Here is a 20,609-nt window from a genome sequence, read left to right as displayed (position 1 = left end):
AACCAATTGAAAGGGAAGTCATGTCTGATCCTGTTAAAAGCAACTGTGTTTGGAGGGTCTTGAACATGGATGTGTTATATATATATATTAAATATGATATATACTGTATGTATCTTGAATACATGGCTCCATGCTTGAATATGAAACATTTTTGTAACAGTCTTTGGCGCCCTCTAGTGGTAGCAAGGACTAACTGATTTCCGATCAGGTGGAGAGTCAGCTGACTCCACCACAAACAGGAAGAGGAAGTCACAGTTCATCAAAGTAGTCATGTAAAAATAGCTAACTCATTTCAGTATATGTCTTATATTATAAAAAGAGGCTTCTAACTCAAAAGATGTTCGGCGGAGACGATGAAGACGGAGACTTCTTGTCTCCCACAGGAGGGTGAGTTTATTTCCCCTCACTAAGCTAATGCTGTTAGCCTGCGAGCTAACTAGCCTTTGGGCTATTCTTATCATGGATGAAATTACAACAAGACATGTATGATTCTGCAGTATGGACCAGATTTCATTGAAAATCTGTCTGTTTATTTCTGCCTTGTTTGTGGGAAATACCTTTTAGAAAACAACGTAAAGTCGAGGCGATTCTTTCTAAGCTGTTCTCTAATATTCACCAGCAAGCAGATATTTTCATTAAATATTTTTAAAATATTAGTGTTATTTCCATAATCCTTCTACCAATAAGACATGGGCAGCAAAGCTAACTAATAATACTCCATATAAATTCAATAAGCATGTTTATGTTGAATTAGAAAGTGACAGAGTGAACTAACATTACCTTACACTGCCAGATATCTGGAGACAGAGCGGAACGCTTTTAATTTAATTTATTTTTTATTTAATTTTTTACTTTAACTTTTAATTAATTGAATTTATTCGGTCCTTACTCTGTAACAGCGTTACAAAAGAACGCACATAGATAAATCCAAACAAATGATATCAATCAATCAAACAAAGAATCCTGTTTTCACAATGCGAGTTACCAACTATAAAGTTTCAAATTAAAATTGACATCCACAGATTTCATATCTCTGCTCTTATCACATGCCTTCATGTCTCCAGCGACCTCTGCTGTGTCTTTATGAAATCTGATCTCACATCCATATTCTGTCCACTGAACTGGCTGGTTCCTGTTTAGCAGACAGTAACTTAATGTTGTGAAATGACATTTTATAAACTCTGGTGTGCTATTTATCACCTATAATGAAATTGCATTGTTTTAGAGCAAGCGAGATGTGCTCAAAGATGGTCAGAAAGCATATCAAACAGTTCTAGTTATACAGTTTCTAGCTTTATTTGCATTTTGCTAGTGAGGGCCACTTAAAATGGAGATTGTTGTGATGTTGCAGGAATCCAAACTCAGACTCACTCACTATTAATAAACCCTGCCTCTCAATTATAAGGCATTCAGTCCCAGCTTTGCCACATTATCAGAGTGACAGTTGTGTTGTGCTCTCTGGCACTGTGAGAGCATTGTGTGATAGCAGCACTGTGTGTATGAGCTGGAGGGAATAGGCGGCCTGTGGAGCGCCTGTTCTAGAGGGAGGGAGTGTTCATGGTGGCTAATTCCTCTCACATGCTGCTTGTTAGAAGAGTAAGGTGAAAGGCTTCTGCCACAGCCCATCTCTGCTCAGTGGAGCCTCAGCACTGAACCGGAGCTCCGCAGTTTCTGCTGCTTTTTCTGCTATGCTGTTGAATCTACCACGGCGGTGTGACCGCACCCGGGGGACGAGAGATCGGGGTAGCCGAGGACAGAAAAGTTGGAACGTACACCGCTAGAAGGATTTTTAGCTCACACATGCAAACAGGCTGCCCCTCCTCATCCCAGTTCCTTACCATCGGAGATGAGGGCCTCAAGGCTTTCAACATGTCTGTTCTAGGAGATACCAATGACTACCTGTGGAAGGAGTTCCAGGGGTCAGTAAGGGTCTGCTGTGCCTTCTTCTGGGGCGTCAACTGGATGGAAATTGTCATGAAACTGTCTGTTTTTGTTGCTTTCAGCTGCATCTCATGATCCTCCTCCTCAGCAGTTCAAGTTTGAGAGCTTGTCATGGTGTGTGGCATGTAGCCTAACTCCGTTGTTGTCGTGGATGTTGTCATGTAGCTGCATGACAACAGAGCAAACTTTATTCAGTGAGGAAGATCATGAGATGTGGAATCGTATATAAAAAAAAGTTAGTAAGTGGACCTTGAGTTAAGTTTGTTAAACTGCTGATTCCAGGTGTCATAGAAGTTGTTATATAGCTCCGTGACGACAAATGAGCAAATGTAATCCTTTCAGGAAGACCATGAGATATGGTTGAAAGTTCAAGAACAAGCTAGAAAGTGAACTGTAAGTTATTTTTTTTGTCTAATGATGATCTTTCACTCTTTGGGTTTTGGACTTTTGGTTGGACAAAAAAACACTTTTAAGACGTTGCTTTGGGAAATCATGATGTGTTTTTATTTTTTAAGCACTTTCTGACATTTTAAGACTAAATCGTTCAGCGATTAATAAGAAAAATTGCCAGATTAATCGATAATGACGACAATTGTCAGATGCTGCTCTAGAATTGTTGCTTTTGACTTTTTTAGCAAGTTTTTGGAGCTAGAACACACATAATGTAGCCCATTGTGCAGCTACTTGACTTGTAAACCTTCATGTGGGTTAAGCTGCAGCTACAGTAACTCCTGAAATCCCCCAAATGAAGATGAAAGACTGGTATGAGCAGCTTTGCCCTTGTGAGTAGGAACGGGCTTGACTGCACAGTCAGACGCCGACATATTTCATCCTATGAGTGTAACCGCAGAGTGGAACAAACCTCAGTAGATTATACAGTTGACTGTACATTTCATGGCAAACATGAGTCTATCTCCATGATCTTTACACTTGCTCTCTTTGCAGGGCCAAGTTGGCTTCCCTGTTCGGACTAGACCAAGAAGCCAGTCAGGGGAACGAGTCGTTCCAGTACACGGCGCCCAAACAGCCCAGAAAGAGCTCAAATCCAGGTAAGAGCATCAGAACAGGATCAGGAAGTTAAAGTTGTGCCACGACGTGGATGCTGAATTGTCTCTCGTCTGTTTACAGCACCAGCTACCCAGAAACCCGCTGCACCACCTGGAGCTCCTGCAGTGTTAATGGCCACAGCGGTCCAAGCCTTCAGATAGTGAATACTCTGCTTTTAATGTTTGAAAAGCATTTCAGTGTTGCTTTGAATTGCATCTGAGAATTTACAGCTTTTGATTTGCAGCCTATAAACTTTGATTGCAAGTTTCAATTCATTTCTAAGCAAAGTCTGTCAGCTGCAACTATTTACTAGCAAGAAACATTTTTAGAAATCTTCAGAACAAAAGTGCATGACCATTCAAACCTAATGATCAAGTCAATGAAACACTTTCCTGCCGTTGTGTCTCACAGTATTAACGGACAGTATGTGAAGCAGGGAAAGCTGGGAGCAGCCGTTCTGGGCAACCACACAACAAAAGAGGTTGGAGCTTTAGTAATTGGTCACTCATTTGAGATTATTGGTCTGACTTTAGATTTTTATGAATAATGCACCTCTTTTTTTTTCCTGCAGTACAAGCTGCTTCTATACTTGAGCCAGCAGAAACAAGTGACCGCTGCCAAGATTCACATCGGCTTCATTTTCACGGTGAGCAGAGACATAAAGGATGTAACATGCATACATACTGAGAGACAGATATTCTGATGCATTAAAGGAACATCTCACTTCATACTGACATATGTTTGAGAAATCAGTCAGTGTGTGGAAACACAGTTAGATTTTTAGGGCTTAAAAAGTTTCTTTTGTTACAAATAATCACCACAATAATGCTGCTTGTTAATAGACGGTACATACTTCTGTAAAAACAAATGACAAAAGTCAATAAATGTTTTTTTTGTAAATATGTAGGAACCTTTCACAAGCACATTTTAAAAATTTCAAATTTCAAATTCTGTTTTCAAGTTTTTAGGTGCGTTACTCTTTGTTTTTCTGTATATTTATGTCTCTCCACCATCATACATTGTCTGTGGCACCAGAATAATTATGGACTGTGTTAATTCTTATCATTTATTAAGCTGATGTGTGTTAGAAAGCTGTTATAAATTGGTTGAACTCTGATTGGACAACTATGACATCACCCCACAAATACACTACAGTTGGCGAATCAGAACTCCTGTTTCCATGGTGAGGGTTGGACCTCATTTAAACACACATCTTTAAAATAAAGCAAAAATATGAAATATGAAACTCTATGGCAAGACACAAATGAATACTGCAGCTCTTCATATCATCAGACACATTAGTAAATAGCCTTTACAAAAATAATTGTGAGGATTCATTTTTATCTTATCAACTAATCATTCATTCTCAAAATAAGGAACTTTGATTATTGGCAAATCTAATCTGTTGAATTAGTTTTTTATATTGAGTTTTTTAAAGCAGTATTCATTGTTTTTTAGCCACTTTGAGGCAGCTGAACAAGCTGAAAAGACCTCATCAATTAGCAAACAGTTGTGTCTTAACACATCCAGCAGACACAGAGCAAAGCTAGCTTTCATTTAGAGTCATGTCTGTGTATACCTGCTTAATGTAAGTCCAATATTCACTCGATAAATGATAAGATACATGAGTAAATGTAAAGAGAAAAACCCTTTTTAACTTAGTTTTGTGAATTCATTTTAAAATGTGATTATTAGTTCATTAAAAACAGTATGAGGAACTTGAAATACAGGCAGATTAGACAATCTTATCTTTATTTTTTGATTGCATTATCTAAATTTAAATTGAATGAATCAATTTCTAATAGTGTTATGGATTTTTTTAAAAAACTGATTACATTAAAAAGTCTGTGCATATCAGTCTATGCAAACACAAAAACAAGAGCAGTGTATCAAAGTTCACAACTTGCTGCTGACGTTTTGTAGATTCTGTGTTCCTGACGGGTTCTTTCTTTCCTGCAGGTACAACCAAACAATTACTGCACTTTTTATGATGACCAGAGGCAGAACTGGTCCCTGATGTTTGAATCAGAGAAAGCTTCATCAGACTTCTGCAAAGAGGTAAATGACACAGGAGGAGAGCCACGACTAAAGATGTCGGTGATTGTTTGAGCAACAGTGTGAGCGACTGAGCAAACAGACTGTTTGTACTGACAACACAAAGGTCCACAAGTATCAGGATTGATCTGCAGGAACTCTTTATCAGTCTGGACTGCACTGCTTTTAAGCTTTCACCAGATTGATTATGTTTATTAGATAATGACCTCTTTCCCTTTATTTGCATCAGGTATGTTTGGGGAAAGTGAACAGCGCCACCTCCTTGGATACGGTGGTGGTTCAGGAGCTGAGTCTCGGGGAGGGCCAGGCTGTGGAGAACGGAGACTCTCTGGAGGTGGTGTACACAGGCTGGCTCCTGCAGAACCACACCATCGGACAGGTGACGAACCTCCACCGTCTCCAGTTCTTGTGGGTCTTCTAGATGAAGACGGTGCTCGACTCATTCAATCTTAAATTTCTTTTCAGATCTTTGACTCCAACCAGAACAAAGACAAGCTGCTACGACTGAAAATTGGAGCTGGAAAAGTGATTAAGGTAACACAGACTGTACAAAAAACTCCTTTTAACACAATCACTATATTTTTTATGTTTATTCCTTTTTATAGCTAATTGATTTTTTTTTTAAAATTTGTTTGGTGTTTGTATGTTCTGTATCCAGACATGCTGCTACATGTTTTATTAGGGTGGTGCTGAAATCAAATATCTCAATATTTCTTTAAAAAATACTGTGATATCAATAACGTCAAGACATTTTGGCGATAACATTTTGGTGCATTCAGCTGATATTTAACAGCAAAAGAACCCCAAATGTGAGTTATCATTCATTTGTAAATATGATGATCAAACAGGTTGAGGCATTTAAAAAGTCTGTGTTACCTGCAGATCAACAGTGAACACATTTCACTACATTCTCTGTGTGAGTAGGGATGGGAGGAAGGGATGCTGGGGATGAAGAAGGCTGGCCGTCGTCTCGTTATTATCCCACCCAACCTTGCCTATGGATCCAAGGGAATCCCCGACCGCGTCCCGGCTAACAGCACTCTTATTTTTGAAGCAGAGCTTCGACGGGTAAAATCCTCTGGACGTTTTCTACCTCCTTCCCTCATTTATACTTGTATCTTTACATTTTCTGACATGCATGATCATCCTAAAGTCACAGGATTACAAGAGCGTATTCTCTTGGATATGAAGGGTTTTTGCAGATCGGGTTCCCTCCTCTCATCTGTTTGTTTTGTGCTTTTAGGTGAAGTTTTCCAAGGACAGTGGGTCTGATCGGGCCAGTGCCAGCTCCAGAGACTCAGCTGCTCCCTCCCCAGCTCCGTCCCCAGCCCCCAGCATGGAGAATCTGGCTCCAGAGCCCCCAGTACAGATGACTGTCTCGGGCCCAGGCAGACCAGGGTGAGACCTCAACCTCAGGAAAAGGGTTAACAGCATTATAACTCTTTGTCACCTAAGCTGATTTGTCTTCTTCTTTCTCTTCTGTTTTTTTTTCCCCCAGGGACCCACCGCTTCGTGCAAAGTCGAACTCTCTCAGTGAACAGCTGGCAGTAAGTTCCCGCGCTCCTGATCAATGAAGCGCTTCTTAATATAAACATATCTGTTGTATTCTGTTGTTGGGAAGCTGTATTGATGGAAAGTGTTCAAACCTTTTTTAAACTTCAGAATCCAGACGCCACAAAGGCCAAGCTCATCTCTCGCATGGCGAAGATGGGTCAGCCCATGTTGCCCTTCCTGACGGGAGTGGCGAGCCAGCCGGAATCCAGTGACTCTGAGCTGGAGGTGGGTCCACACAATCCTACGATGAAGCTTTTTTTAACCCATAGATGTTAAAGAATAGGACTAACAATATCCTACATTTTTCTTAATGTCAGTAAATCTAATGTGCAGACCCAAACCAACGATGAATTGAACCTTTTTAATAGGAAGCTTGCGTTACAAAGCGTTTATTAGAAGTTAGAGAGATGTGGGCATTTACCAGACAGGGGCGGTCCAATGAAAGATGCTGCTGAGTTGCATCATGGGAAGTGTAGGATCTACTGTTTTTGGAGCTTGACCCATATTTTACTGGCTTAAAGTTAGGATATCTCAGCCTCTGCTGCACTGATCTGACCATCATTTGTCTCTTGACAATCCCTGAACTTTATGGAAGTGCAGTACCGAGCTGCTGCTGAGTTTCTGCCACTGTGTGATTTCTCTGCAGGACACCAGTGGTGGCAGAGCGAAGGATCAGCCTGCTGCTCCGTCTCCAGTGCAGATCTCTGCTGCTGCTCCAGGTTCAGCACATGGTAATGTAATGTTTGTCCACTTGTATGCATTGTCCCTGCAGCTAAGGATGACAAAGAACACAAATTCTTATCATGATATACTGATCTGTTACATTCTGTAGTTTCTCCTGCAGTACATCCCCATCCTCAAGCTGCTCCACCTTCTGCCTTACTTCCTGTCATGACCGCTGTTGCCCCACAGCCTGGGTTGCCAGGCAACACCCACGCCTTTCAGGTTAGATCTCACTGCATGTTGTACCAATTTACCATTAATAGGTCATTATAAGAAAAGAGGAAAAATGTGGTATTATATCAGTGTATTATGTTGTTTCATAGCCTTACTCCTACACACAGACCTCTGTGGCTCCAACTCAGCTGCAGCCTGTTGGCCAGGTGTACCCTGCACAAACTGTCCCCTACATGGGTAAGACTGCTCAGTTCAATAATAACAAAGCCATTATGATCAAATCAGAAGAGAGTGAGGTTTATGTAATGTTTTAAAGAATGGGAAGTAGTTTGTTTTGCAATTAAGTGGTAAAACTGTTGGCTTTCTTCAGGCTCCAGCGATGTGACTTCCTTCTTGATGACCGAGGCCCGGCAGCACAATACAGAGATCCGGTTATCTGTGGGAAAAGTAGCAGATAAAGTGGATCAGCTGGCCTCAAAGGTATAAACTCAGCATCCAAGACGGTTCATGAAGTGGCTTAAATTGAAAGGAGATACAGTCATGTTTGTTTTCTGCTCTAACAGATAGACGACCTTCAAAGGCAGGGAAGTCTCTCCATGAGTGTTCCTAGTATGTCGATGGAAACCTCCATGATCATGCACAACATCCAAAGAATCATCCAGGTACATTGTTGCCTTGTGTTTTGTCCTCAACTCTTTTAGGTTTTCTAATCACGTCTTTGGATGTGCTGCTGTTTCATCACGTTGAATCAAACTGTTCTGACTGCTGTGTGTGTTTTCAGGAGAATGAATGTTTAAAGAAGGAAGTCTTTGAGAAAAGCTCTCGTATTGAGGAGCAAAACCGCAAGATCGGCGAACTCATTAACCAGAACCAGAGGTGAGCCAACAAATGTCACATTATCTATCAATCAGTCCATTTTATTTAAAGTGCAGAATCACCATGTAGCATGGTCCCTATACACTTTACAATTAAAGATAATACACAGGAAAAACCATACAGCAAGCAAAATAAAACAACTACATTAAAAACATCAGTGTTAAAAAGGTGAACTAAGTTCTAATGAAGTGAATAAAGGTATCTTTTCAGTCTTGATTTAATGGTTTCAACTGAATTTGTTTTTTTAACATGTAATGAAAGGCCCTTCCAGAGATAAACCAGCTGTTTGTTTGTTAACTGAAGGAATGACCAGGAGACCAGAGTATTTCCATCCTTCACATGTTGGTTAAAGTCAAGACTAGAAACAAGATCCATAAATTCCACTGCTCTACAATCTGAACAGTCATTTATATGCAAGTTCAAATCATCATATCTGACAAGAGCAACTGACAATAATTCAGAAAACCTAGATAGAAAATTAGAATTGTATATAAATGGTTAATGCAATAATAACCATAGCTAAATATTCAAAGGTTGAGAAATGTTTATTTAATCTTTATTTAATCAGGAAGTCTTATTGAGATTAAGATCTATATTCCAGGAGAGACCTGAGAACAAGAACACAATCAGCAGACAGAAGCGAGACAACTACACAATAAACAAGGAATTCATAAAAACAGTTACAAGAATCATAAAAACGTCAGATAATAAAGCTTTAAAATGTCCGAGGGGAGTGTAAGTTTGAGGGCAGTTTGCAGTTCATTCCATTTAAAAGGTGAAACTAGTTCTGCCAACATTAGTGAAAACACGAGGGATATCTAAGGTTAAGTAGTTACTGGATCGTGTGCTGTAATCACTAGATTTAAATGAGAGAAGAGATGTGAGGTAGTTTGGAAGCTTCAACAGTAAAACTTTTATAGATGACAATAACATGAGATGGTTATTTCTTCTTGACTGTAAGGAAAAGTCCAAAAGTGCATTCAGTGCAGGTGAATGAGTTAGAAAAGATGGTCGCTATTCTGAAAATAAGAAGCTCTAGTCTGGGGGAGAAGTGTCACCGAGGCAGTGGATAAGAGCCGACATTCAGTAAGAAACAGAAGATGATCGTATTGAGAAATAAAATCACTAATATAAAATCTCTTACTAGAGAGCTATTTAATATACAATAATGCAAATCATCTGAGGAGAACATGGAAGGTGCAGAATCAAGCTTCTTCAAGCTGATTTGGACTTCTTTGATGTACAGTGTAGGAACCAGCTTGAGTTCTGTTACAGAGGACAGGTGTGCTGTGATGGAGATCACTGTGTGTAAACTGGGAGGAGCCATGTGGAGCTGATATGACACAATTAACCAGAGATGCGGTTAACTGAGTAGAACACTTCCCTACCACAGTGGAGCATCAGGGGCCAAAACCAGTGGAGATACTATCTAGCAGGAAGTGAGAACCTGTTTTACTGGTGTCGACACTGTCATGTGCAAAAAGGAATCAAGTTATACACTAGTAGTATACTACATTATCAATTATACTATATGATCTGGAGGGGCTAACAGTGACAACATTTCAAAATGTACTCGAGTAGCTAAAAGAAAGTCTGAGGAAAGTTTTAAAGTGAAATGTGTTTGAGGTGGACCTAACGTGGTGGTGTTGTGGTGGTCCAGGTACATGGAGCAGAGCAACCTGCTTCTGGAGCAGAGGAACGACTCCCTCAAATCCTCCAGTGAACAGAATCAGGCCAGACTGCTGCAGGCCGAGCAGGACAAGGTGAGTGTTTCTCCCTGCTGATAAAACGGCGGGCAGCCGGTACTGTGGATCGATCTCTGTTCCCTTTGTGTCTTTTTCTCAGATCCTCACTATGACACTATAACAGGCATGTTATTACTCTTTGGTAAAACTTACAGAACGCACTGCAAAAGATAGTCGTTTGTGATCATTTTTGCATTGTTTTGCTTTTCTACTTGTCATAAAGTGCCAAAGTTGTGATTACTTTGCTTTCTGTGGCGACCATAGAGACAACCTCACTGCCTTTTAATTAAATGCCTTGTAATAAGTTGGTGACATCCTGCCTTCCATGGAAGATGCATAGACAGCATATCCTCCCATCACCATCTGCGGGAAACTCCTGTACTGAACTCAAATGATGTAACAGTTAGTCAGAAGCTGTTTTCTCAGTGAGGAATGTTCAAGGAGTTCCAGCTCAGGGATGAAAGCAGGACCAGGATTTGCATCTGTGTGCAGTTAGGACGACTTTCCTCTGTTCCAGACGCTCCATGAGATATGGAGACTGTTCATAGTTGGGTGTCGGTGTGTGAGGATGGTCAGCTGGCTGACAAACTCATGGAGCATCCCTTGTTACCCAGCTCTGTAAGGAATGAAAAGAGATCGACAGCTTTCTTTCTCTGCTGATGTGATGTGTTTTATGAACAGTATCTTATTTGAATTTTATCATAATGAACCCATTCTTCAAAATTTACTATATACGAATTACTCACAGTTGAAAAGTTGAGTATCCATTTTTCAATTAAAGCAAACACATTCTGTATTCTTTCAGCCTCTTTATTCAAGCTAATCTTTGAAAACAGTGCACTCAAGTCACTTCCATTATCTGACATTTATGAATAACTAATTTCATAATAATCCATCTGCAGTTGATTTTTCTTTTTATTTGAGAACAAATATAATCCAGTAAACATGGCTTCGAGTCTAATTCCCAATTTAGAGATCCTGAACACCTCCCCCTCATCCTCCCCCTCCCCTCCCTCTCTCTGTGACAAACATAGCTTCTCATGTCTGTATATTTAAAGGAAGATGTGATTTGTGATGATTTATTTCCATGAAATGTGCCGCAACTGCTTGGATGCATTTATTTCCATGTGGTCCTTTTTTATGTTTCGCTATTCTTTGTTTAAGTTTTTCTCTTGACATTTTCCCCACCGCCTATCCATCCTTCTCCACAAGGTTAATAAATACAAAAAAATGTGCAAAATGTAGCTGCAGGCTGCTACTAACACAACACAGCTGGCTTGAGTTTCAATTCAAAATACTTAATTTGACCCTCAAGGGGGCAATTTGAGGGAAGCAAGTTTGCAAACAGTAGAAGAGAAGTCATTTACATGCATAAAAAGCAAAAGTTCTAAAAGAACAAATAGAAAGAATTGAAATACACAAAGAAGAACGGCCCACAAAGTCCAACACCACAGAGGCACTTATTATGTCAAAAAAAGTGCAGATTCATTTATCAGTCTATACATAACTTACATGTCTTGTACTGTGGTTGTTCACAAGTCTGCTGAGTCTTTGTCACACTGACAGACTTCTCTCCCCGACAGTATTTGTAGGTTTGGATGATTCCAACATTTCCATCATGAGTGACTGGAGGGAAATGTGTTTTAGTGAAATGATCATTTCTTTAATGTTGGATACATTTCAGTCAAAATCAAATTCTTGCATTACGGCTCCATATGATTGACCTCCAGACAGTGCATTTGGTTTTGACTAAAGATGGGAGACTGATACATTCCAGCTTTCAAATTTGAATAGTTATAACATTAACATAACCGTTGTACCGGTCTGTCTGAGAGATAAGTGGTAAATTTGATTAAAAAAACTAAAGAGCATCATTATCTCCTGTTTGAATCCATCTTTCACAGTGAGATTTTCACTTCAGTATTACACTTGAAAACACATACATCCTCTACTTGGTTTGGTATTTATTTCTAATCATTTACTGTTTTCTGTGACATTTCCAATGCTGATGATAACTGCTCCACTCTTTGCCAACTGCTCTCTGTGGAAAATCTAGCATTTACTGCTCTCTCTTCTCAGCATGCACTGCCTCAGGACCTGAGCTCCGGCCAGGTGAGCCTGTTTTTTCTGTGTACTGCTATCAGTCTGTGGTCAAAGAGTATCTGCAAAAAAAAGAAAGGAATGACAAAATGAAAGCGTCTGAGCACTCTCAAAGTCAGCAGTTTTTTTTTTTGTTTTTTTTTTTTTCCAAATCAGCAGCTTCACTGCATCACAAATCTTGTTTTAGTCTTGAGCAAACATTTGTTGTTCTCACTTTCAACTCACGAGGGATAAACCTGCTTTCTCTGCTTTAAAGCATTATGTAATTATTTCCTAGGAGCACAACAGATAAGTCAGAGCCAGTAAATGATCATTTCCACCCCTAAAGTCACAGAACACTCTAAATCTATATATTTAATAATTAATATTCCTCTGACTTACATGTTGAGCTACTGTTTGACCCCAGATCTGAATCATCCTGTTTATATCATACTTCACTAACATTTTAACTAACTTTTCTTTCTTCTTTTTTCCCTTCTGTCTCTTTTCCATCAGTCATCATTCACCCACCAGTTCTCTCCCACAGGTTACTCCACTAGCACCAGTAAACCACTCATCCAGGCTGTCACCGCCTTGTTCCACTGTCTCTATGTGGCCTGGGTTTTTACTTTAAACAGCCACCAGTACATCTCCCCCCTCTCACCCATCCCCTCTGTCCCCCCCCCCCCCCTGCGTCTCCATCAGGTCCGTCTGACGGAGGATCTGGCTTCGTCCACTGCCCGGTTGTCTCAGCTACAGCTTGAAGCTTCTGCACATCAGCAGAAGGCTGTGGAGCTGCAGACTAAACTGAACTCGGCGCTGCAGGACAGTGAGAGCCACTGCCAACGTATCGCCGCCCTGCAAACACAGCTGGAAGGTTTGTGTTGATGAAGTTTGCATTTGTTTGGAAAACTGCAGAAAATGGAGTATTTTAGCTAACTAATGCAGTTTAATAGGACAGTCCTGCAGTGAATCCTACCTTCATGAAGGCTCTAATGTTCAGCTGTTTTAGAGAAGCGTTCAAGCTTTGTGATCATTTTGGAGGATGTACAGTAGATTTTGATGTATTCTAATATTAAATCTAAAAGATTGTATCATATCTCAGTATATTGCAAGGCAGTTCGACAGTAGCACAAACTACAGCTTCCAAATTGAACGAACGCCTCTCTAAAACTTCTCTTCAACAAGCAAACCAACTGACACTGACAGTTGGTTTGCTTGGTTCCACCAGGGTATCTGCAGGGATTAAACAGTCTTAAATTCAATTTTCAGACAGATGGTAGACAGTAACATTAGTTATTAGTTGTTGGTAGATGTCATACACTGTAAACTACAGGTGAGACAGTAGATTGTACTGCAGGAAGCTGTTTGTGGACCTGTAGCAAACACTGTCACTACTGCTCACCACAGAAGCAAAGAAGCTCGTCGACTCATAATAGTCCAGTGTCAGCTTAAAAAAAAAAAACATAAATTGATTATTTTGTATTTGGTTAAATTATCCATCCATCAATTTTCCGTATTTGTACCCTTTATAACCATACGTCAAGCAGTTTCCACGGACACTTTCGTGTTCCTTCTAGCTGCCCCACGTTCCTTCGTTTTATTCTTAATATGTTCATTTCCATCCATGGTAGAGATCCTAAATATTGGCACAAAATTAATAAAAGATTGTATTTGAAGAAGAAAATAACAATTGATACCATATATGTGCAAAAAAAAAAAAGGGTTTATAATGCCCTCAATATGACTCTCCAGTCATACTGAGAGCATGTTTGTCTTCCATCCTACAAAGTTTGGTGAGGCTATGAATAATATTTTTCAAGATATTAATGACCAAAAATGGCCTCCTAGATAAGGCGTTTTTGAGAGTGTAAAAGCTAAAAGATATCAAGGGGCAAAAAAATAGAAAAAACCTTGGAATTGAAAAATATTTGAAGGCCTTAGTTTTGGGGCCCAAACATTACAAAGACAAACTTTGAACAAAATGTGAGACGGTGCTGAAACCACTCTCATGGTTTCTGTCTGATGTGACAGGGAATGACCTGAATATGATTAAGAGAAGTGAATAAACTTCCCATTTAACAAGAGCTTAAGTACATGTTGGTCTGACAACAGCTCCTGATTACCTTTAAACCAGCTCTGAAGAACTGAAAGATGCAGACTTGTGTCAATTTATAAGTAATCAAATCAAGCTCTGAGATGCATGTACCAGTCCTGGAACAGAAAAGAAAAAGTAAATCCAAGTGAAATCTAAGAATGTTATACACTGACTGAGACTGCTGTGTGTGTGTGTGTATGTATTTCAGAGCTGAAGGAGGCAGCAGAGAGAGCTCAGACTCAGTACCGCTCAGAGAAGCAACAACGCAAAGAGATGGAGCTGAGAGTCAACAACACGGAGGAGGAAGTGCAGGACCTGAAGACTGATAAAGAGAGCCTGGAACGAGTGAGTACCCTTCATATGTATGTCCTTGCGCTCTCTTTTTTCACAAATGGCACCCTGCATAGATGTCACCATGGATACGATAAAAAAAAAAAAAAAATGTTGGAAACACTGATAATGTGTTAAAGAGCAGTTCAGACTCAATTAGGTTTTTCTGTGGTTCCCCTCCCTTTCAGACGCTTTCGGAGAGGAAGAGGAAGTGGCAGGCTGAGCGTCAGCGTCGGGACGAGGAGGTGGAAGAGCTCCGTAGGAGCAACCAGCAGGAGCTGGACAACCTCAGAGTTCAGCTTCGCAAAGCCAGAACCAGCACTGACAACGCCGCGTCTGAACAGGTGGGATCCAATGAAGAGCCTGTGAAGAAATGAATATACTGAAGGGATATTATTGATCATATGATGCTTTAATAACTTGTCATCAGTCTCACAAGATCGTGTATGGAAGTGTTAAGCTGTTACATTTCTAACATTGCTTTGTAATGTGTCGCAGTTGTGTCAGCTGCAGGCGGAGCTGGAGGAGGAGTGGAAGGGGAAGTGTGAGCAGGTGTTGGCCTCGGCTAAAGAGCAACATGGCAGAGAGGTGGCTGAGCTGACGGAGCAGAGAGACGCTCTGCAGGAGAAGATCACCCAGCTACAGGAAAAGGCAAGCTAGACACAAACTCACTGTCTGAGCTCAACTGCCCAATCGGTTGTTGACTTAAAGAGGAACTCTGATTTTATGCAAGACCTTTCTGTGTAAAATCAGAGATCCTCTTTACTAGTGTTGAGGTTGTGAAAACAGCTGTATGATGTCTTCTCTGGCTCTGGAGGAGCTTTGTTAAGCCTAAGACAATAACCCTGATGATGTCATCATTCAAAATGTGGATGTACAGACCTGAGTGTTTACGAGGCGTGAAGAGTATAACAAAAATATCGGTTGCATTATGGGACATGTAGGATCCAGTGTTTTTGGACTTGGACTAATACTAAGGACTAAAAGTCAGGATATCAGGATATCATTTGTTATATAGTGTGATGTAACGTGTGAACACATGATGTTTGAATGCCTTCATTCTGGTCTCTCTCAACAGTTTACGGTTCTCAAGCAGTCAAGAGATTCAGAAGAACAGAGTTTGCTGCAACACCAGGGACAGACTGAGGAGCTGCGGGCGCTTCAGGAAAAAGTAAGATGGATGACTAGTTGTCAGTCAGCATGTGATTTAATTAGATTAAATAGTCATCATTGGCGAGGAATGCATTTGTCAGGGATGTCACTTTAAAGGAATTCTTTACGACATCATGTTTACATACACAAGTGCCATTCATAAGTCAGGAGAGATTTACTGAATGACTTATATTTGCTGCTATTTGTGTATATATATATACACACACACACACACACACACACACACACACACACACACACACACACACACACACGCACACACACTCAAGCTGTTGTTCTCTTTAAGTACACAGCCCTGGAGCAGCAAGCAGCAGCTGTAAGGGAGAAACTGGAGAGAAGAGTGGCTGAACTGGAGAACAAACTGACAGAGCAAGAGAACTCAGGAGATACTGCAGCAGAGGTGAAAAATCACACATGCACAAATGAAATAATGAGGTGAGGGTGCATCATTTTGTGAAAGTCAAAGAGTCTAAATATCACCTCCAGATGTCAGTAAAGGACCGCTGAGTGCTTGAATTTCACCACCAACAAACAGGATGTTACAACGTACAAGCCACATGCAAATCAGTGCAACTGTGGTGCAGTAAATTTTCCTTTTGAGTGTATAATTTTCAATCAAAAAAACATAATTAGAGAAAGAGTACTGGATGCCTGCTGCACGAGGAGGAGACACAATGGAACATCACATTGGTGGCTTTTACCTGAATTCTTTGGTTTTGCCTTCTTGCGACAGGTGTTAGGAAACAGGAAGATAACAGTCAGCTGTCCTCGTTAACAGTTTATTGTTGTGTACCTGCAGGTGAAGCGTGTGATGAACGGTGTGTTTCATTCTCTGCGAGGGGAGTTTGACCTCGGTGAATCTTACAGTGGCCAGGCTGTGCTGGGGGTGATTGTTAGCACCATTAAGGTAAGTGCTTTCGCATAGCGCACAAAGTCATGGAGATGAAAATGCATATCCTCTGCTTATACACTGCATCTCTGAAAGTATGCCAAACATAGCAGCCAGATGATTGTTTTGAACATGATTGATTGTCGAACATGTCATTAAAAACCACGGGCATTAATCTTGCTGCAGGGTTTTCTCCCATTGAGCCACAAGAGCATTATACAGTAGATGGCCTTTCCTAAAGTGCTGAGATATCATTGTACGCTGCAGCGTTAAGATTTCCTTTAGTTGAAACTGAATTGAAATTGAAAGGCAGCCAGAGAGTGTACACCTGGGACCCCAGCAGATCCTGTCACTGTGGACAATGGCAGTAAATACAATAAATAACATCTGTGTGGCCACTTCCTAAGTGTTGCTGAGAACAGTCACAATGAAAACCACACCCAGTGAAGTTGTTTTGGGTTCTGTTCGGTTCCGCCCCTCGCTCTCTCTCCCTTACTATTTTCTCTCGTTTCTTTCCTAATGAGGTAGTGAGGCTTTTAATCGTGTTTTGGAAGAATAAATAGAAACAGAGGTCACACCTGAACAGAAACATTTGTCAGTTTGTGCACAGAGAAGCACACTGCATCTCGTAGAGTCATGGGAGACCCATTGTCTAACTACTTTCCCAGAGTACGCACGCAGAGTACTCACCTGTTCGGTATGCTAGAGATCCTGAGGAGTCTTTCCCAAATTCTTGACCGACAAATAAGTCAAATTCATGCAGAACAGCCCTTAAACATCATAACTCGTTTGATACTCTGCATTCAGACAGGCAGTGTTCTCCTGGCATTCACCAAAACCTTGATATTTTTTTTTTTTCCCATCAGACTGCCAGATAGTGAAGTGTGAGTCATCGTCACTCCAGATGAGGACAACATGTAGCTTATGTTTCCTGCTGCTTCTTTACTGAGCTGTTCTCGCTCCTAGCAAGATCGTCAAGTTTGACCTTCACAATAAAAGCTCTTACACTTGATTGTGGCAAATGTCACCTGGCAGAAATTTGATGAAGTGACATCCTGAGTGTCACACTGGAAGTCACAGAGTCCTCACACCTTCTACTGCACGTTTGTCAGTGGAGATAACACGGCTTTATGCTCGATCTATGCCTTCAAAAATGTTGGTTATCTAGTGTCTAACTGTCAGCTGTAGAGCCAGTCTTACAGGCAGTTGACAGTTGTATATTACCTCTGCTATCAGTATCTGTCATAATTTGATTTGAAGACTTTGAAGCACGTGTTTTGCTGACCTCTCTGTAATCATATGGATATTTTTTTTTTTTTCTAGAATGTAACTCTGCAGCTGCTCAGCGGCACAGAAAGATCCTCACCGAGACCAAGTAAGAAGGTCGAGTCAGCAGAGGAAGAGGAGGAAGCAGAAAGTGACGATGCGAAACAAAAAGAGGAGAAATCTCCACAGAATGTACATGTGAATGGAGAGAGAGGAGTGAGAGAGGAAGAAAAGGAGGAAGAGCACGAGGCCGAATCAAAGTCTCACCAGCTCAGCGAGGCCCGTGCGCATCAGGAAGTAGCAGTGGTGAAGGAGACGGAAACGGTTACTGATTTAGAGACACAAAAGCAGTCTGAAGCTGTAGAGGCGACAGATCCAGTTTCATCCACAGAGTCAGAAGTACAGCAGGAGCAGGGAGAACGCTCTGTTCCTCAAACATCTACAGAGAAAAAAGACAGCAGTCAGTCTGCAGCTCCAGAGGATGGACCTCATGTGAGTTCACCAGCTGAGGTCAGACAGGAAACTCAAAAGGAGTCAGAAGGAAATGAAGTGGATAAGGAGAGTGTGAATAATGGAGAGCATCAAGAAGAAACAAATTCTGCTCCTCAGAAACCCTTCGGACCCCCTGCTCACCCACCTCCACCACCAAATGCACTTCAGAGCAGTGCAGGAGAGGACACGAGGTGAGCGCTAGCGTGAACACTTTCTAATATAACAGATTATTGTTTGACCAGCACTGTGGCAGTAAAACCTTCTCAGTGGTCAGTCTGAACAAAGTTTGGCTTCTGATTCCAGTAAAGTAACTGGTTGAATGGATGTGATGCAACATCACTGGTATTGTTCCAGTGTTCAGGTGGAACAGGAAGTCAACACTACAACTACTTTAGGCTTCCAAACAAAGCTATAAAACATTTTCCACATTTTGTCATTTTCCACATTGTGTGACTCAGTCAGGTAGAGAGAACATGCCTCGTCAGCAGTAATTCTACATCAACAACCTCACCAAGCTTTGTTTTTTTCCAAATATGTACTTCTGAAAGCTTCTGGATGGATTTATTGCCAGTTTGTAGTACGCAGTTTGAAATCACATAACCTCTTGTATGCATTGGAAACAAAAAAATAATATAAAGTATGTGCTGGTTGTAGCTATTTGTTGAATTGAACCATATTTCTATGTACTTCTGGGAATCAATAAGAATCTCCCTTCACATGTTGGAAGGTGAAGCATGAACTAATCTTGCAAAACACAGTTTTGTTGACCAAACTTCCTTTAACTCGACCAAATATCTAACATGTTTGTCCCCCGTTCTGTAATATGCATGTATTCCTGCTAACTAACCACCTGTCTGACCTGTTGTTTCTTGCTTGCTTGATCCCCGTTTTCCCTCCTTTCTCTCTCTGCCTCACTGTCTCGCTGTCCCCCCCCCCCTTCTGCTATTCTCTCAGTCTGACTGGGGGAATGGGTGAGGAAAATGGAGAGGAGCCATTTTTCCAGAGCACAACTCCTGCCAAACCCCCCGCACCGCCCAGCGAGGAGGAAGAGGAGGATGAGCTGGTAAGGAAGGATCTGTAGAGTTTAGTCTAAACTCTCAGATTTGATTCACCCCCCTGACCCCGACCCTTCCCTTGTGTTTTGTCTCAATGCTAAGTCAGTTTAGCACCACATTATACTGCACAAAAATGATAAATAGTTGTGTACTAGTTAAATCCATCAACACAACATTGTTTTCATCTCTTGTTTGTTTGTCCAGAGCTTGAAGGGGCGTCCACCACCAGCTCCACTGTTTGGTGATGATGAGGAAGAGGAGGATCTAGACTGGCTGAACTGAGATGCAACCGGAATATTTCATTTCTGTGTCTAAATGATCGACACTAAAAACAGGCGTGTGGTGCTTTACCAGCTGTTGCTGTCCAGTGCAGCAGTGAAGATGATGAGAGAAGCCTCTGCTGATGAACTTGATTTGACAGAGCAGTCAGACAGCCCGGCTCTTCACCTCTGCACTGCCCTGCTGGCTCACAGCTGCTACCACAGCATCCCGGAGAGCAAAACTACAATCCCAAACTCTGATTCTGGTTGATTAATACAAGCCTGTAATTCACGGAGGAATCTAAAGAAACGCTTATCATTAATTATTTGATATCTGTTGGCGACACGATTTAATCCCAAATTTTTTACATGGCACTGTAGCAGATTAGTTTGTTGAATCAGCAGTTATCCTGTTGTCAGTGGTTTCAGACTATGCCATTACATGGTTTTTAATTATTAGCTTGCTGCTTTAAGAGTATAACTTTTAAACAATTTTGCTAACTTGAAATTCATCCCAGGAAATAAATGACATGAAAAATGTGGCCTTTTATCTCTCTCTCTTATGTTTTGTTGTGTATGTTGAATCTGCTGTGTCTGCTGTAGTTCACAACTTTGTTAAGGCGAGCATTTATTATGAGGTTAGTCCCATAGTAGATATTTCATGAACAAATCAGCCTGGTGCTTGTGCATAAAATTGTCCTTAAATTCTGTGTTTTGAATTTAATGTCAGTCTTTAGATGATCAAATTAAGTATGTTGGTTTGTCAGTTGATATTATGTTGAAATGAATTAATACTGATTAAACAGTTTGTAAAATATGTTTTTAATGTCGTGGATGCCTCAGACCAGCAGG

The 20,609-nt window shown here is 40.9% G+C and overlaps 1 protein-coding gene across 4 annotated transcripts; it reads left to right on the top strand.

The window, feature by feature from the left end:
• The first annotated feature begins 221 nt into the window (after nt 1-221).
• On the top strand, nt 222-20,574 carry fkbp15b (FKBP prolyl isomerase family member 15b). 4 transcript variants are annotated; one of them, XM_044362879.1, is made up of 29 exons: nt 222-387; nt 2,887-2,990; nt 3,070-3,148; nt 3,400-3,469; nt 3,560-3,634; nt 4,948-5,046; nt 5,273-5,422; nt 5,509-5,577; nt 5,968-6,111; nt 6,287-6,441; nt 6,542-6,590; nt 6,706-6,822; nt 7,244-7,328; nt 7,430-7,542; nt 7,644-7,731; nt 7,865-7,974; nt 8,058-8,156; nt 8,276-8,370; nt 10,031-10,133; nt 12,900-13,071; nt 14,501-14,637; nt 14,811-14,966; nt 15,121-15,273; nt 15,701-15,793; nt 16,082-16,195; nt 16,595-16,702; nt 18,008-18,633; nt 19,397-19,505; nt 19,702-20,574. In XM_044362879.1, exons 1-29 carry the CDS (start codon nt 338-340, stop codon nt 19,777-19,779), a joined length of 3,600 nt encoding a protein of 1,199 aa, XP_044218814.1. In that variant the 5' UTR covers nt 222-337; the 3' UTR covers nt 19,780-20,574. The 4 variants fall into 4 exon arrangements, with proteins under 4 accessions (XP_044218814.1, XP_044218800.1, XP_044218805.1 ...); XM_044362865.1 differs by lacking the exon at nt 222-387 and adding an exon at nt 1,473-1,919 and having other exon boundaries at nt 7,442-7,542; XM_044362870.1 differs by lacking the exon at nt 222-387 and adding an exon at nt 1,473-1,919 and having other exon boundaries at nt 7,662-7,731.
• Nucleotides 20,575-20,609: the final 35 nt, after the last annotated feature.

The sequence above is a fragment of the Thunnus albacares genome, chromosome 2 (assembly GCF_914725855.1).
Source record: "Thunnus albacares chromosome 2, fThuAlb1.1, whole genome shotgun sequence".
Lineage (NCBI taxonomy): Eukaryota > Metazoa > Chordata > Actinopteri > Scombriformes > Scombridae > Thunnus > Thunnus albacares.
The sequence above is the reverse complement of the archived record's forward strand: the minus strand, read 5'-3'. Positions and strand labels throughout refer to the sequence as shown.

Coding starts and splice junctions, on each gene's coding strand:
- fkbp15b (XM_044362856.1), top strand. CDS start 1,801: ATGCAAACAGGCTGCCCCTCCTCATCCCAGTTCCTTACCATCGGAGAT. Junction 3,635..4,947: donor ACATCGGCTTCATTTTCACG/GTGAGCAGAGAC, acceptor TCTTTCCTGCAG/GTACAACCAAACAATTACTG. Junction 10,134..12,899: donor TGCAGGCCGAGCAGGACAAG/GTGAGTGTTTCT, acceptor CGTCTCCATCAG/GTCCGTCTGACGGAGGATCT.